The sequence below is a fragment of the Prionailurus viverrinus genome, chromosome B1, assembly GCF_022837055.1.
Source record: "Prionailurus viverrinus isolate Anna chromosome B1, UM_Priviv_1.0, whole genome shotgun sequence".
Classification (NCBI taxonomy): domain Eukaryota; kingdom Metazoa; phylum Chordata; class Mammalia; order Carnivora; family Felidae; genus Prionailurus; species Prionailurus viverrinus.
The window spans coordinates 82,580,387-82,598,565 of record NC_062564.1 but is presented as its reverse complement, the minus strand read 5'-3'; the positions used below and the strand labels follow the sequence as shown (position 1 = coordinate 82,598,565).

General features: G+C 40.3%; 2 protein-coding genes across 3 annotated transcripts in view; one reads left to right on the top strand and one right to left on the bottom strand.

Moving 5' to 3' along the window:
* Positions 1-11,365: 11,365 nt before the first annotated feature.
* LOC125164796 (homeobox protein cut-like 1) lies at positions 11,366-14,617 on the bottom strand. The gene is made up of 3 exons (XM_047857590.1): positions 14,537-14,617; positions 13,912-14,290; positions 11,366-11,960 (listed from the first exon to the last, which is right to left on the bottom strand). The coding sequence occupies exons 1-3, from the start codon at positions 14,615-14,617 to the stop codon at positions 11,935-11,937; spliced, it is 486 nt and encodes a 161-aa protein (XP_047713546.1). The 3' UTR covers positions 11,366-11,934.
* HHIP (hedgehog interacting protein) overlaps positions 14,307-18,179 on the top strand; it is a 96,090-nt gene continuing 92,217 nt past the window's right edge. For both annotated transcript variants that reach the window (XM_047856988.1, XM_047856987.1), the window contains exon 1: positions 14,307-15,128. In XM_047856988.1, coding sequence (XP_047712944.1) covers positions 14,850-15,128 — 279 coding nt within the window. In that variant the 5' untranslated portion in view covers positions 14,307-14,849. The remainder of the gene's footprint in view (positions 15,129-18,179) is intronic.

Sequence of the window (18,179 nt, the reverse complement as noted above, 5' to 3'; positions counted from 1 at the left end):
TGATTGGTATTTACCCAAAGGATACAAAAATACAGATTCAAAGGGGTATATGCATTGGGGACCCCAATGTTTCTAGCAGCATTATCAGCATAGCCAAAGTATGGGGAGAGTACAAATGTCCATCGACTGATGAATACATAAAGAAGATGTGGTATACATATACAATGGAATATTACTCAGCCATCAAAAAGAATGAAATCTTGTCATTTGCAATGATGTGGATGGAGTTAGAATATATTATGCTAAGCGAAATAAGTCAGAAAAAGAAAAATACCATATGATTTCACTAATATGTGGAATTTAAGAAACAAAACAGATGAACATATGGGAAGATGGGGGCGGGAAGAGAGGGAAACAAACCACAAGAGACTCTTAACAATAGAGAACAAACTAAGGGTTAATGGAAGGAGGTGGATGGGAGATGGGCTAGATAGTGATGGGCATTAAGGAGGACACTTGCTGTGATGAGCACTGGGTGTTGTATGTAAGTGATGAATCACTGAATTCCACTCCTGAAACCAATATTGCACTGTATGTTAGCTAATTAAAATTTAAATTAAAAAAATTAAAATTTTATTCAGTTGAATTCAATAAATAAATATAATGTGTAATGAGTAAGAAATAAAGCCTAATTAATATGTGGTTTTTAAAAGCTGTTTTATGATAAATTATATACAGCAAAATAATTACAATGAATTATGAATAAATTAAATATAAATGGAATATAAAGGGAATAGGAACAGGAGTTAAACATGAGTTTGTATATCTTTACCACAGATTTTATATTTTATTCTGAATTCACTAAAATCAACTGAAGAACTTTATCCAGGGAGTCACATGAAATGATTTGTAGCATACAAACATCCATTTAGTGGCAGTAGGTATAATGGTGTCAAGTTGGGGAAAAGAAATTACAAGTGTGAAGACCTTAAGAAATTGTTGCTATAAATCTGTTAAGAAATGATAGGTTCCTAATAAATAATAGACCTAGGCAATACTCATCAATAGCTGTTAAAACCATTAGATGAAAGGTTATTGGGAATTTTTTAATGGATGGATTATTATGATAACACACTAACCCACTGAAAACTGGTATATTATATGCCCCCTGAAATGATGAAATAGGAGCCATCTACAGAGCGTTCTTACAAAAATTGTAATCAAGCTTCCAGATCTAAATATGAGTTTATAGAAAATACAGAGATAGAGAAACACCTTAAAGACACCGTGAGGATATAATCAGGAAAATCCACAGTGTGGGAAATTCTATAGGACAAATCACCTGATTCATTCAGCAAACACATGGAAGGAAAAACAAAAGGAAGAAGGAATCTCTAGACTAAATAAGACTGAGTAAAGTAATATCAAACAAATGTAATGTGTGGTTCTTGCTTTAGTTCCAGATTTGAACCAATCTACTGTAAAAACAAGAAATTATGATGCAACCAAGGAAATATAAACACTTACTGGATATATAAGTATATTATAAAAAAGTGTTATTATTTTTTAAATAAATAAAACCTGATGATAAAGGTGCTGTGCCTATGTTTAAAAAAAATCTCTTACTGGATATATAAATATATTTAAAGAAATGCTATTATTTTGTGATGATAAAGGTGCTATGACTGTTTAAAAAAATCTCTTCCTTTTAGAAATTAATACTGATGTTTTTACCGATGGATGATATAACACCTGGAACTTTGTTTGTTTGTTTGTTTGTTTGTTTGTTTAGAGAAAGAGAGAGTGCAAGCAGGCCAGAGAGAGAGAGAGAGAATATCTTAAACAGACTCCATGTTCAGTGCAGAGCCAGAGACAGGACTTGATCCCACAACCCTGGGATCGTGACCTGAGCTGAAATCAAGAGTCAGGCACTCAACTGAGCCACCCAGATGCCCCACCTGGAACTTGTTTTAAAATAATCCAGTGAAAGGACAAAATAAGAAAGGACTAGAGATGAAACAAGATTAGCCAAATGTTGATAATTGTTGAAACTGAGTAATAGGTACATTTTACTTTGTTTAAAGTTTCCTATAATAAAAAATTAATAATAATAGAAATAAAAGAGGCAGAAGCTGAGAGGATGGGAAAGAAGAGAGTATGTTTGAGCAATACTTAAGAGATGTTACATGCAGGACACGACAGCCAATTGTATCTGAAAAGGGGAAGACAGATGGCTTCTAAACTTCTGGCTTGGTGATTAGAGGTATGGAAATATTGTTCATCAGGGCAGGAGGTACAGGTGAGAAGCAGATTTTGAAGTGAAATTGACAAGTCTGGTTTGGGGTGTGCTGAGTTTGAAATACCAGGTCTATATCAAAATGAAAGTATTCAAGGAATACTGATGCATAGGGGCACTTGTACCCCAATGTTTATAGCAGCACTGTCAACAATAGCCAAATTATGGAAAGAGCCTAAATGTCCATCAACTGATGAATGGATAAAGAAATTGTGGTTTATATACACAATGGAGTACTACGTGGCAATGAGAAAGAATGAAGTATGGCCCTTTGTAGCAACATGGATGGAACTGGAGAGTGTTATGCTAAGTGAAATAAGCCATACAAAGAAAGACAGATACCATATGGTTTCACTCTTATGTGGATCCTGAGAAACTTAACAGAAACCCATGGGGGAGGGGAAGGAAAAAAAAAAGAGGTTAGAGTGGGAGAGAGTCAAAGCATAAGAGACTGTTAAAAACTGAGAACAAACTGAGGGTTGATGGGGGGTGGGAGGGAGGGGAGGGTGGGGGATGGATATTGAGGGGGGCACCTTTTGGGATGAGCACTGGGTGTTGTATGGAAACCAATTTGACAATAAACTTCATATATTGAAAAAAAATAAAATTCAAAAAAAATAATAAAAAAAATAAAAAATAAACAAAATGAAAGTATTCATTATGTATATTAAACAGAGAAGAAAGTCAAGAATGTAAGTCTAGGGTATAAAAACATGTAAAGGGATGTAGAAAGGAAGTGAAGACTGAGGAGTAGTATCCAGATCAATAAGAGGAAAATCAGCTGAGACTGGACTTGCTGAAATAAGGAAAGACACAGCTTTCGGGAAAGGAATCGGTCAGTAGTGTGAATTAAAGAATTAAGTGTAAGTTACAGAAACAAAATAATCCTTAGCTTTAGTAACTAAATAGCAATCAGTGCCAGTTCAAGATTACAAACTGAGCATATGGATTAATTTCCCCTCATCCCTCAGCTCCCTTAGAGTAAGAATATACCAGTTTAAAAGAAAAGAAGTAAACACAGAGCAGGAAAAAGGACATGAGGGAGTTTATCAATGGATGAACTATTTTAACACAGTTCTGGAAGGTAGAAATTGAGAGGAGAGGTGAAGCAGGCTAGGAAAAGACACAGCCGAGAATAGATATGAAGAGGCTGCAGCCAAGGAGGGAGCCATTCTGCCTTTCAGAATTTAGGGGAGATTATTGACTCAAGATGCCAGGTGTGATGGGCAGCAGAGTACAACACAGGGCTGAAAACAGAAGCATGCATTCAAAGTCTGCTGCTCTTTCCCCATCCTTGTATTCAGAATACACAACAGCCAGGTGTTAACCTCTAAGCAAAAAAAAAAAAAAAAAAAAAAAAAAAGGAGAAGAAGGTTTTGTGTGTGCCTTTTCTAAATAAATTTAACACATGGTTTAGCATAAACAAAATAAGTAACTGTTGCTGTTGGAGCGTGAGGGAAAAACATTCTGAGTGAGAGTCAAGCTTCCCCAGGGTAATAGCAGAGCTGGGAAGAAGGCCTGGCATGGGCTGAAAACAAAAGGTGGTAGACAGTGTTAAAAGGACTTCATATAAGAAGGGGAAATGTAGTTAGGATCACTACTTATAACGAAGAGCAAAAATGGAAAAAAAGACTGAAACAAACTCTTGACAACTACTTCGAGAGGATATAGGTTATATGATGCTATAGGTCTAATGAGGCAGAAAGGCATGAACACTGGCTGAAAATAAGCAACTGAAATGAATCTCCCATGTACTTGGTTACCGTTATTTTCTAAATCCTTAAAGAAATTAATTTGGTTATCAAAAACTTTCCCACCAAAAAAAAAAAAAATGCTGTAAGACATCTGCTCCTAGCTGAAATGGAGTAACAGCGACCAGATTCACCATGCCGCCTGAAACAACTAAGCAGTTAATATTATAATGTTATAACCATGAAAACTAAAACACCGGACAAGATATTCAGGCATCGTATATCATCTCAGTAAGCAGAGAATGTTGATCCCTAAGAGAGGGAAAACAAGCAAGGTGAGCCCCGTGACTGTCCCAGCACACTGCCCAGACAGATTTTCCAGGCTGCGGTGCAGGGAAGGGAATCTAAACAGAACCAGGCAGTAACCTTGAGTTGACAGAAGAGATACATGGAGTCTAGAGAGGCCAAGAGGTGGAGTTCAAAAAGCCAAGTGCTGGAGAGGAGACAGCTACACAGAAAGAGAGCTGTGGAGATCCACAGAGATACTCCTAAAATTTTCAGCTGAGTTTTTAGTAGCATACGACTATGGAGAAATTGCTCAAGGAAAGGGAAAGAACTACTTGAAAGGAACAGATACATAGAACTCAGACAGGTCCAAGAATAGTTCATGTTCCAAACAGCCACAGAGGAAAACCTCATAATGAAAGGACAATGAGGAAAAGCAGGTACAATGGTATCACTTCAGTAGTGGAGAAAATTACCCTTAGATTAAAAGTAATTCTTGTTTCACCTAACAAGGTTTAATAGCGAGCTTAAAAAGATCAAACTCTTACCAAGTCATTTAACTGCACTTCAGACAAATCTCAAGAATATTTATAGGGATATTAAGCTTCTAACGAGGTAAAGATCACAATGTTTGGAATTAAATTAAATATTACCAGGCATGCAAAGAAGTAGGATAATATTAACCATAATAGAGAGAAAAATCAATAAATAAACACAGTCCCAGAACTGGCACAGATGATAGAACTGTCCAAACAAGGACATCAAAACGGTTTTTGTGACTACATTCTACAGGTTCAAGAAAGGTAGAGGAAAGATGGAACAGGTAGAATACAAACTTGAAAGATTTTTTTTAAAGGCCCCAATTAAACGTTTTGCAATGAAAAATGCAATGCTTGAAATAAAATATACCTAGGATGGGATAAACAGCAGTTTAGACATTGAAGAATTAAAGACTATTCAACTTAAATATATCGAAACTATCTAAAATAAAATACAGAGAAAATAAAGACTACAAACTAAAATGAAGAGAGCTTCAGTGAGCTATAGAACACAACTGGCCTAATATACATGTAACTAAAATCCCCAATATCTGAGGGGCAGATATTGAAGACATAATAGACAAAAATATTTCCAAATTTAATGAAATCTATAGACCCACAAATCCAAGAATCTCAACAAACCCCAAACACAAGAACCATGAAGAAAACCACACCAAGGTATATTCGATTTAAATGGCTTAAATCCACTGATAAAAGGAAAATGTGAGAAGCAACCAGAGAAAAAAGACACATAATATACAAATAAATAAAAAAATAAAAATAAGAATGAGAACAAGTTCTTGTTGGAAAAATATAATTAAGACAGCAGAGCAACATCTTTAAAGTACTGGTGGTGGGGAATGAAACTGTCAACCTAAAATTTTATACCCAGGAAAAATATATCTCAAAAAAACAAGGAAAAAGACTCTTCCAGACATCCTAAAATGAAAAAATCATCACAGTCAGACCCTTATTATAAAAACTATTAACACATGTTTTTCAGGCACAAGGAAAATCATATCAGATAAAAATCTGGATCTATACTAAGGAATGAAGAGCAGCAGAAATGGTATGTGCATGGAAATGGAAGTCTTTTATTATTTTTTTTCAAATTTCTCTTAAAAAATAGATATCTGTATAAAGAAAAATATTAATATATACTGAAGCTTAGAATATATAGAGAGCATATGTATACAGGCTGAGAAGGGGAAATAAATGTATACTGTTATTTATTTATTTACTTACTTATTTTGAGAGAAAGAGAGAGAGAAATCACGTGCATGAGCACAAGTGAGGGAGGGGCAGAGAGAGAGTAGAGAGAGGAGAGAGAGGGGAGAGAGGAGAGAGAGAATCCTAAGCAGGCCCCACACTGTCAGCACAGAGCCCAATGTGGGGCTCAAACTCATTAACCATGAGATCAAGACCTGAGCTTAACTCAAGAGTCAGAGCCTTAACCAACTGAGCCACCCAGGCGCCCCTACTGTTAAGTTTCTTAAATTATACATAAAGGGGTATAATATTAACTGAAGATACACTATGATAAGCTAAAGATACTCCAAACACTAGAATAAACACAAAAGAAAAAAGAAAAAGTTATAGCTAAGAAGCCAATAACAGAGATAAAGTGGAATAAATAAAAATAATCTAAAAAAGGAGAAAAAAAATAGAAAGCAAATAGAGAATAGACAGAACAAATAAAAAGCAAATAATAAGGAAAAGGATTTTAAACCAAACTGGAACAGTACTTACACCAAATATGAAGGGTCTAAATACCTCAATTACAAGTCATAGGTTGTTGGGACACCTGGGTGGCTCAGATGGTTAAGCATCTGACTCTTGATTTAGACTCAGGTCAAGGCTCATGGTTCATCGTTTTTAGCCCTGTATCAGGCTTTGCGCTGAAATCACTTGGAGCATCCCCTCCCCCCATTCACACTCACATGTGAGCTTTCTCTCTCTCTCTCTCTCTCTCTCTCAAAATAAATAAATAAACTTAAAAAATTTTCTTTTTAACTCACAGGTTGTCATATTGGCAAAAATAAACAAAACTCAACTATATGCTGCCTACAATAAATGCACTTTAAATATAAAGACAGAAATAAATTAAAAATAATAGGATGGAAAAAAACCTGTTAACACTATTCAAAAGAAAAAAAAAGAGTGCTTGTATTAATAACAAAATAGATATTAGAGCAAAGATCATTCCCAATGATAAAGAAGGACATTTCATAATGACAAAAGAGATAATTCAATAGGAAGATATAGCCATCCTAAATGTTTATACACTCAATTAACAGAGCTTGAATATATATGAAACAAAGAATGACAGAACTGTAAGAAGAAACAGAAAAATCCTCACCATAGTCAAAGATGTCAATACTTCTCTGTCTCTCAATAATTGACAAGACAAGTAGACAGAAATTTAGTAAGGAAACAGAAGACTGAACAACACTATCTGCCAAATCAACCTGATCAACATTTAGGGAACACTCCACCCAAAATATATACATTCTTTTCAATTTTACACAGAAGGTCTACCAAGATAGACCATTTTTCTATTTATAAAAAAGTCTCAAAAATGTTTTAAAAGAATCTGTTCATACACATTATACTCTTTGACTACAATGAAATTGAATTAGAATCAACAGAAAGGCCTCAAAAATATACCCAAGTATTTGGAAAATAATTAAAACACTTTAAATAACCTATAAGTCAAGGAACTCAAAGGGAAAATTAGAAAGTATTTTGAACTGATTGAAACTGAAAATACAGCATTTTAAAATTTGTAGCATGTGGCTAAACCAGTATGAAGGGGAAAATGTATAGTGTTAAGTGCCTACATTAGAAAAAGAGAGAGTTCTCAAATTAATGACCTCAGGTTCCATCTTAGGCAACTAGTAAAATCATAGCAAATGGAATCCAAAGTAAACAAAAGAGAGTAAACAATAAAGATCAAAGGGGAAATCAATTAAATAAAAAACAAAAACAACATAGGGGCGCCTGGATGGCTCCGCTGGGTGAGCGTCTGACTTTGGCTCAGGTCATTTCATGGTTTGTGAGTTCGAGCTCTACATTGGGCTCTGCACTGATGGTGCAGAGCCTGCCTGGGATTCTCTCTCTGCCCCTCCCCCACTTCCTCTCTCTCTTTCTCCCTCTCTCTCTTTCTTAAAATAAATAAATTTAAAAAAAAAACAATAGAAAAACATCAGTGAAACCAAAATCTTGTTGAGAAAAGCAACAAAACTGATAAATTCTCACTCATATTGATCAAGAAGCAAAACAGAAGACACAATCAATATCAGAAATGAGAGAGGTGACATTACTACAGATTCTATAGAATAAAAGGCTAACAAGGCAATACAGTTGACCCTTGAACAACCTGGGTTGATATTGTGCAGGTTCACTTATATGTGGATTTTTTTTAATAAATATAATATAGTACTGTATTTTCTCTTACTTATTTTCTTAGTAACATTTTCTTTTCACTAGCTCAATTTATCATAAGAATACAGCATATAATACATATAACATACAAAATATGTGCTAATTGAATGTTTTTTGTTTTATTATTTTAGAGAGGGATCAAGGAAGTGGGGGAGAGAGGCAGAGGGAGAGAGAATCTCAAGTAGGCTCCATGCTCAGTGCAGAGTCTGACATGGGGTCTCAGTCTCACTACCATAAGATCATGACCTGAGCCAAAATCAAGAGCCAGATGCTCAACCAACTGAGCCACCCAGGCACCCCTGCTAATTGAATGTTATCAGTAAGGCTTCCAATCAACAATGGGCTATTAGTAGTCAAGTTTGGGGGGAGTCAGACATTACACATGGATATTCAACTGCCAAAGAGGATGGAAGGCAAAAGGATGACAGAAGGGACTTGTTCTTCCTCTTACCTTGCTTTTCTTGCCTGCATCACTCTGGCATCAACCCCTTATCTTGTGTTATGGATTAAATTGTGTCTCTGCCCCACAATGATATTATAGTCCTAACCCCTAGTACCTATGAATGTGAACTTATTTGAAAATCAAGTCTTTGTAGATGATCAAGTTAAGAGGAGGTGGACTTTAACCCAAGGACTGGTGTCTTTATACACAAAGAGGAAATATGGACACATAGACAGATATGGACATAGGGATATGATATGAAGATATAAAGGGAAGTCAATTTACAAACCAAGGAAAAGAACCCCTGAGCCTACCAGAACTAGGAGAAAGGCACAGAACAGATTCTCTCATATCCCTCAGAAGGAACCAAGCCTGCTGGCGCTTTGATTTCAGACATGCATTCTCTAGAGCTGTGAGGGAATAACCTCTCTTTTGTTTTAAACTACCTAGTTTGTGGTACTTCGTTATGGCCATCTTAGAAACAAATATACCCTATCAGTGGCAGGTGGTTCCAGTCTCTAGCTTCCTTCCAGCACTGCCATAATCTATTTCATTCCACCACCCTGGGGAGTACCTGCAAGTGCTGGGCTGCAGCCCTGTCTCCATGAGGCCATCAGGGCTCAGTCAGCTTCTGGGTTCTGTTAACCCCCATTCTTCCTTTGTTCCTCAGTCCGTAAGGATGGGAGCAGCTCCTTGCAGTTACTGTTTTACTTTGGTGTTCCTTTTGTTTTTTCAGTTTCCTGACACCCATTTAACACACGCCTTATACTTAATTCACGCTGTGGATATAGGAAATAGCTAGCACAGTTTCTTCACTTCTGGTAAGAACCCTGAGTTCATCATTCATTCAGAGTAAAAGCCAAAGTTGGAAACCTAGCTTACAAAATCCTATGCAATCTGTGCCCTGCCCCTGGCTACTTCTCGGCCTGCTTTTCTCATCATTTCCTTGGTCACAGCCACACTGATGTCTTTACAAATCCTTAGACGTACTAAGCATGCTTGCTTCATGGCCTTTGACTTGCTGTTCCCTATGCTTGTGGATATCTGCATGCATGTGGCTCCCTACTTCAAGTCTCTGCCCATACCTCTGGAGACATCTTTCTTAACAATGTGTACAAAATTATTTCTCTCAACCCCTGCCTTCTCTTTCCCCGTAACCCCCTTCCTCTATAGCAAGCATCCCCTTCTGGCGAATGTCATATCCATGTTATCTACTGCCTTCCCTAGTAGACTGCAAGATCTATGAGAGAATCATTGTTCGCTGCTGTGTCCCCAGTGCCCAGAGCAGAGTCTGGCACACAGCAAGTGCCAACTTTTGAAAGGACGACTGAGTAACTGTAGAAAAATACTCATCAGCAGACCTACCCTTGTGTCAGTGTGCTTGACCTGTAACGAATCTTTAATTTTTAAAAGATGCGTGATTATTCTTTGGCTTTGTTGGCTGCCCTTCCTCTGTGGAACTGTACTTTATAATAGCATCTCTTGAAAGTCTTTAATGATAGTGCACTTTAAGTTGCATGTTCCCTTTTAACAATTTAGATTTTTTATAATGCAAATATTTTCTCCATTTTCCAACCTTTAAAAGTATTAATTTGAGGCGCACCTGGGTGGCTCTGATGGTTAAGTGTCCAACTCTTGATCTTGGCTCAGGTCATGATCTCACTGTTTGCGAGATCAAGCCCTCCATCGGGCTCTGCGCTAACAGTGCAGAGCCTACGTGGGATTCTCTCTCTTCTTCTCTTGGCCCCTCTACTGCATGCTTTCTCTCTTTCTCAAAATAAGTAAAATAAAAAAAAAAGTATTAAGTTGAATAAGACTGGTCAGCCAGCAGAATTTCTGAAGAGACTGGCCACTGTATGAGACAGGTGTATGACATTGTATGAGTAGGATGATTAAAGAGTATGAAATGTATGACACTGTACGATGAGACTCCTCCCTGGGATGGCCCAACAAGAAGGAAATGCAATTCCTACCCTCATAGAGCTCAAAGTCTCATGGATATTTAACTCCCATGAAGAAAAAAAATCTCAACAGTTATCACCAATGCACAAATGAAAACAAAGAAAACATAACACATAAGTGCTGGTTAGATAAGATGCAACAGGCTGAAGGGTCATTAAACTACAATCCCTCAATGTTGAGTAAAAATCCAGGATTTAAAGAAAGAGACAAAGACAAATGAGGATTAGGTACCTGCAAAAGGAAATGACACATACATGAATATAACTTCATTAGTTTCCTAGAGTTTATAAACTACACTATAAATTTAACCTCTCTCCTTTCTTAGTTACCTCTTCATTCTGTGCCTCTGCTTAAATGTCTCCTATTCTATTCTGAATTCACATGTTTCTAAACTTCAAATGTTTTTAAACTTTAAATGGTAGTTTCTAAACTTTAAATAAACTCTTTCCAACTCACCTCACAGGTCTCAACTGAAATGTCATTTTCACAGAGAGACTTTTCAGTGACTCAGTCTGAACTAAGTGTGCCTTGTTATTCTCCATCATAGCATGTCTCTCACACCCCTTACCACAATTTATAATTTATAATTGTGGGTTAATTTATGACCTTATCATTTATCCTCCTTGCTAGATAATAAACTACTTAGAAACAGGGTCATTACTGCACATATATTGCACAGCCCAGTGGCTGGTACTCAGTATATACTTGTTGAAATGTAATAGTGCATATGTTTCTGAAAAGGCTAGAAATCCATACGTAAAACTGATTCCAACATCCAAAATAGTTTTATTTTCAACATTTACTAAGTTTAAGTTGTGCTAATTTCTGATACATAGAAACATGTAACCACATAACTATATATACATACATATATAAATACATACAAACATAATTCATATCCACAGTAATATTTTGAACTTTATCCATGAAATTAACTTCCATTTTGGTCAAATATTTCATCTTTTACAATAAACCTAATCTGTTCACAAGAATCTTCCATCCATCCTTCGTACAGGGTAGGACCTGCATGTAGGTGGCAATCTTAGAGGGAGCTGCTCAAGAAAGGTGTGATGGGGCCACCCTAGTGCAGCTTTACTCCTTGCTCACAAAGACTTATTTGATTAGTCTGGCTGAGTTTGGTCAGATAGGGGGTCCCTTCTTCTTCGAACGACTGCTGTTGATTTAGCTGAAGAGGGAGAGCTCCTTGATGGAAGATCATTTTCATGTGCAAGTGTGCACAGAGCTGCGTCACATCCAAGTGGACTTTCAAGGCTCAATCTTAAGAAATAACCCAATGTCGATTCTTGACTCCTAAAAATTATGCTGTCAAGTTGGCTACAGGTGAACTATGCAACTTCCCTCTGAGGAAGAAAAAAAAAAGTATCAGAAGTGACTTTACTTGTATAAAACTGCTTGGTGACTATACCAGTGACACTGAGAATAAATAAGCTGAGTTATATCATCAGTGACCCGATTTATTGACTCGTCATGACTAACAATACATGGGATCAATTCTAGCTCCCATGTAACAAGAAAGAAAATGTGTGTCTCATTTCAGTAATCTTTTATAAACTATTTCTTAAAACATAGGGTCACAGATTATAACAGCCACATAATTTTTTTTTACCAAAATTAATTTACCTTTTAAGTGTCCTTAGTCTTGAAGTACAAACCATAAGGAAGGCCTGTTCCAAAACTACTATGATGAATTCATCACTTGGAGTCGGAGCTCAAGCCACTGAAATATAATTTTAAAAGGTTTTTTTTTTGTTTTGTTTTGGAAATAGAACATAAAACTGGTTATTTGGGAGTAAAGGATTGGATAGTGGAAACCAACCTAGATTGGGTCCCTAAATCCTGTTTTTTTAAGCTACCTAGTTAGATGAGATTGTAAAATGATGATTTAATCTTGATGGAATGCCTGTTTTCTCCTGTTTATTAAATGAGAGTTTAAAGTCTTAAGTCCTTATAGTTCTATGATTTATTTTATATTAAAAGTCCTTGATGTAGGAAGCATGTCAGATAAAGCAGTCTGTGGGATCAGAAGTAGCATTTGTGATCACACATAGAAAGAACTCATGTACATACAACAGGCCCTGGGAGAAATGTTAAGGATGCCATCCCAGACCTATACTGAGCTCAGTACCGGACCAAATATCGCAGCAGATTTTTTTCAGGTATTTGAAGCGGTCACTTCTCCGGGGAGAAAAACCTACCTCCACTAGTAAATCCAGGTCCAGAAACTGAAAGGGGCAGAAGCCCTATCTGGCCACTGAGGCCACTTTAACAGCAATTAGCTTAATCCCCTGTCCACTTCCACCATCGTCGACTTTCACGTTAGTTTATGTACTAGAAGTGAAGCAAATCCAAATATGGGGAACATTCTTCCATCGCCCAAATGGGAAAACTGCCTTATCTCTTCTTCAAAATCCCATCTACCGGAAAGTCTGCCTCCCTCTTACTCCAATGGGCACAAGGCACATTTTGTGTGCAACCCTGCCATCCGCTCACCCTCACGCCAAATTGCGGGCATCGCGTAAGCGTCAGGTCACCACTCTTGATAAGGTACAGATCGTTTTCGAAACACTTGTACACAGACTTCGACTAGCTGGGGGAAAGGTTATTATCTAGGTACATCGGGTTCATAGGGCATCCCGCTTCGGGACTCCCGCAAACCTGCTACGAATTCTTCCTCCAGAACTAATGCTTCGGTAGCCTCTGTATTTACACCACCAGGAAAATCTCCCCAGGATTTTTTTTTTTTTTTTTTTTTTTTTTTTTTTTTTTTTTCATTTAAAATGAACGCTGATTCTGCGGCCAACTTCCTCTGTCCTCCACCTGAGGGAGGGTGCGCTCCGGCGTTCCGGGAAGGTGCGGGCGGGGTCCAACTGGGTTCCAGGGCACAGGTCGGACCTCGGAAGGGGCGTCCGGGCCCTGCCCGCAGGACTGGGGGCCCCGACACCCCACCGCATGCATGCAGACGCGCTTGTGTCACCTCAGTAGGGCGCGGCACCTTTATCAAGGATGGATACTTCTCTTCTTCTCGAACAGTCTTCGGACCGCCTTAACCTACTCGGCGGCTCGCAGGATCTGGGTTGTACCCCGGCCTCTAAATCAGACCCCAAGTAAGATCTTTATCGACTTGAGCTTCGTGTTGCAAGTCACCGGCGAGCAGGGGGAGGCCGTCCGGCCAGGAGAGGGAAAGGGACGAAAAGCTCCCTCCCGCCAACTCCAGCCCACTCGGTTCATTCCGCCCCCCCCCCCCCGGCCTAGTTTGGGGGGGGGGCTAGAAGGCGCCCCTTTTTTACTCACTTGCTCTCGGAGCCTCGGCCGGGCAGCCTTTAGCCAGGGGTAGTGCGGAGGGGCTCTGGGGAAGAGAGGGGAACCAGCGGGCCATCTCCGCGCGCCCGCGGGCCGGGGCCAGGGACGCCCCCAGCCGGGCGCCCTGGCGAGGCGGGCGCGCTCCGTCCCGCGCCTTCGAGGCTGGCTCCGAGGGCTCCGCCAGGCCCTCCCCCTCCGTCCGCCGCCGCGGCCTGTGGCCCCTCCCCGCCGCAGCCGCAAGGCCGTCGGGCCCGGGGGACGCGCTCGCGCCGGGGCCGCCCCCTCCCCTCCACCCCCACCTCGGCCCGGGCGGGGGCGCGCGAGGAGCGGTGACGTCAAGGGGCGCGCGGTGGCAGCACCTCCCCGCGCGCTAGTTAAAAAGAAGAAGAAAAGAGGGAGCGAAACATGAGAGGCTGTGTGAGAAGCTGCAGCCGCCGGCAGAGGAGACCTCAGCATCATCTAGAGCCCAGCGCTGGCCCTGCCTGTGTCTACCCCGCCGCCGCCGCCGCCGCCTTTTCTGTTCCTGCTACTGTCTCACCTAAACAACTCCCGTTACATGGACAAGTGAACCTCTGTGGCCGTCTTCTCCTCCTCTTCTTCCTTCTCCTCTTCCAACTCTTTCTCCTCCTCCCACTTCCCAGCCGCAGCAGGAAGCCCCTAACCCAACTGACCCTGGCACAACTGCAAACGGTGTCATCTGCACAACCCTGTCTCGGTCCTCGGACTCCCCTAAGGCACTGGACCCATCGCCTTGTCTTTTATTTTTCGCAAAGTTGCATCGCTCTACATATTTCCGCCCCCGGCACCACTCTCTGCCTCTCGAGTGTCCCCCGCAGCCTCCTCCTGGAGCTGCGCCCTAGTGCCCCTGGTGGGCAGTGGCGTTCCCCCCCCAGCCTCCCGCGCCGAGCCCCTGCCGCTCGGGGCAGACGATGCTGAAGATGCTCTCCTTTAAGCTGCTGCTCCTGGCCGTGGCTCTGGGCTTCTTTGAAGGAGATGCTAAGTTTGGGGAAAGAATCGAAGGGAGCGGAGCGCGGAGGAGAAGGTGCCTGAATGGGAACCCCCCGAAGCGCCTGAAAAGGAGAGATAGGCGGATGATGTCCCAGCTGGAGCTGCTGAGTGGGGGAGAGATGCTGTGCGGTGGCTTCTACCCTCGGCTGTCCTGCTGTCTGCGGAGTGACAGCCCAGGGTTGGGGCGCCTGGATAACAAGGTAAGCACGCACCCGCCTCACAGATGCGAGAGTGACATGCTGGCTAGGTGGGGGCTCCCTGGGGCTCCAGGACTGCTAGTGGCCGTGAGAAGGGAGAAAACTTGTTTGGAGAGTTCTGTCTGATAACTTTGGCTGAAGTGCTAGCGTGATTCGGTGGTGCGTTCTTCTGGGGTGCGCAGATAGCTCTCCCGCCCCCACGAGTCCGTGGTCGGGATGCTGTGCACAACTGCCTGTGTCAGAAAAGAGAAGCTTCTGTGGTACCCGCATTCTGGGCTGGGTAAATATTTTAAAAGAATCGCGATTAACAGTGTGTTTTGGGTCGAATCGGGCATTGGCTGCGGTGAAACTGTAAATTAAGGTGGCTGTGGTTTCCGGTTTATTTTTCTAGGGTAACAAGATTTGTGCAGTTTTCTCCACGTGCTCGGTGAGGGAGAGGATTGAATCGTAAAGGATGTTGAAGCATGGTTGGTTTATGATCCCCAGCCCCGTCAGAGGGGGTTGTCTTGCATTACAATAGTTAGGCTGCGAAAAGGAACTCCTGGTACTCCAGTTGAGAACCCGAAAAGCTGGCCAGAGATTTTGCTGGGGCGTATTTGTCACCTAAAACCGAGACCGTTCTCCGCCCCAGTTTGTAATGTTTTGAAACATTGTAAATTCAGGCTTTCAAATGGCAGTTAGTTGTCCAGGAAGATCTTCTCTAGAAACTTGTTTTAGGACTAATGGCATTTACACTTCCCTTGTGTTCTTGAGTTTAAACGAATATGAGATAGTGTCGATTGAGTGTGAAGGCAAACTTATTTTTTTGAGTTTCCAACATCTTTCTTGTCATGGGACGCAGCAACGTGGGCTATCTACTGTACTGCAAAAGGGAAGGGGGGATCCCGTCATTAACAATCACTGCACGTGAAATAAACAATCAGGTGTCTTCGCTCCCCCTCCCGTTCCCCATTTTAGGTTTAATTAAGAATTCCTCTGTTACAACACTGCAGTTGTCAAGGTCTGAGAGACTCTTGGAAAACTTGTGCTTCAGTCTTGCTGGCCCAGGCATTAAAAAAAAAAAAAAAAAAAAATACCCAGGCTGAATCTAATTTTTATGCTCAGTTCACGGTAGATTTCACTCTATTCTCATGTAAACAGCTCCTACGAATCAACATATGTGTCTGGGTGGTATCTCTCACTTTGTTTTGTAACAAAAAGCCATATTGCATCATTTAATTTGCTCAAGTCATGCAAATAGGAAAAAATCAATAGGACAAAAAGGGGTCGACTTATCCTCCTCCCCACTAAACTGCTGCCCACACACAGAGTCCTGTTGCTTATGGCAAAAGAATAACAACAACACCATTGTGTTTGTTAGTTGGTTCACTAATGGGTGAAACTAGAGAACATCATTCTCTTTCAGTCCCCAGCTCTGTCCAAATGTTCATGCCTTTTGAGGGAGCATTTGTCCAACTCCCTCTATTCCCAGATGAGTGAGAACCGTCTTGCTGCAGGTTTTCAGCTGCAACTCTCTCTTTATTCTTACCATATGCAGCAGTAGTCTGCGATTCAGGGAACAGATATTCCAGCATTTTATTCAAAACAATGTCATTAAGCTCCTGTGTGGTAATTGAATTAAATCAGAAAAGCTACATTCACATCATCTGCAGGGTTTTACCAGGAGCTTCAGAGAAAGGTTTAGAAATATCTGCCATTAAGTCTCCCTGTGTGCAATGTACACTATGACTACACCAGTGATCTCCAGACCCCTGCAATGCTGAACTCTACCAGGAACATGAGGAATGAAAACTTTAACTGAATAGAGTGGGGAGTTGGAGGGGCGGGGGGGCGGAACTGAGGGGAGTTATAGCCCTTAAGAGGAGTTATATAAAAAAATTTTTTTTTAAGAAATCATTCTTTAGGAAGAAATCTGCCACGTTAGCTATCCACATTCCTTTCCGTTTTACGTGCTTCCAATCTCCAACAAACCCCTACTCATTTGGAAAATGTGTCTGAATTAAATTCGGTACACTAGACTTTGCTAGTTCCATTACAAGTGCTTTATAAACCAACAATACTCAAATTGTTCAAAACAGAGAAGTGATATAGCTATGCATGTGCATTCTTGACCTATGTTAGCTCTCAAGTTTTAATAGTTTTTAAAACATGTTATTTTATAATAAACTTCAGTGTTTCCTTGTTTTCCCCTAAGCCTTCCTGGCTTATAATATATGTTAGGGTCTTATTTCATAACGTGTGTACAGGAGAGATGATGGCTGTTTGAAAGGGCCCGTTTTTGTTTATGGGAAAAAAAAATCTCCAGAAAGATTTCTGCAACTTTTCAAGAAACTACAGGCACATCTTTCTCCTATAGGAAGAAACTTCATAGACAGTAGCAAAATAGGTAGGAATATTTGAGCATGCTCAGCTGTGCAGTTAAATCCAGACTCCAAACTAACACGTTTCTTTAATGTAATGAACTGGCATTGAGTTCAATTCTTTAATGTAATGAACTGGCATTGAGTTCAATTCTTCATAATGGTATTATGCTTTTTTGTTTTAATTTTTTGTACATTTTAATAATTTTGTGTATCGTAACAAGATTGTTAACTGCCATTATAAACAAATACTGCCAAAATTTAGGAAGTTCTATTGTCTTGGCAATATTTTTGCAGTTCCTAAATACAACATGCTAAAAGGACCTCATTCCCATTAGCCAAATTGAATCCGCAGCCAACTGAAATACCCCCATTTCTAAAACTTGTAGCCACAGAGGCATAGAAGCTCTCTCTACCTTGGGTGGTTTCACAGCCAAAGCTGTCAAGGAATGGGTGAAAAGTAATTGTTTTCAAGTGTGCCCTTTTACAATCATTTGTTTGCTCTGGCTCTTTCAGGGACAAAGGCTATTGTTGAACACATCCAACTAAACAAATAACTCATCCTGGGGTCCCTTTAACAGCTGCCTGAGTACAATGATCTATTTACATATTAGCCTAAAATTGAAACTGAACTCTTTAATGACATAATCCAGCACTATAGTGCCGAGACGCATGTGTTCCACCCAACAGCTGA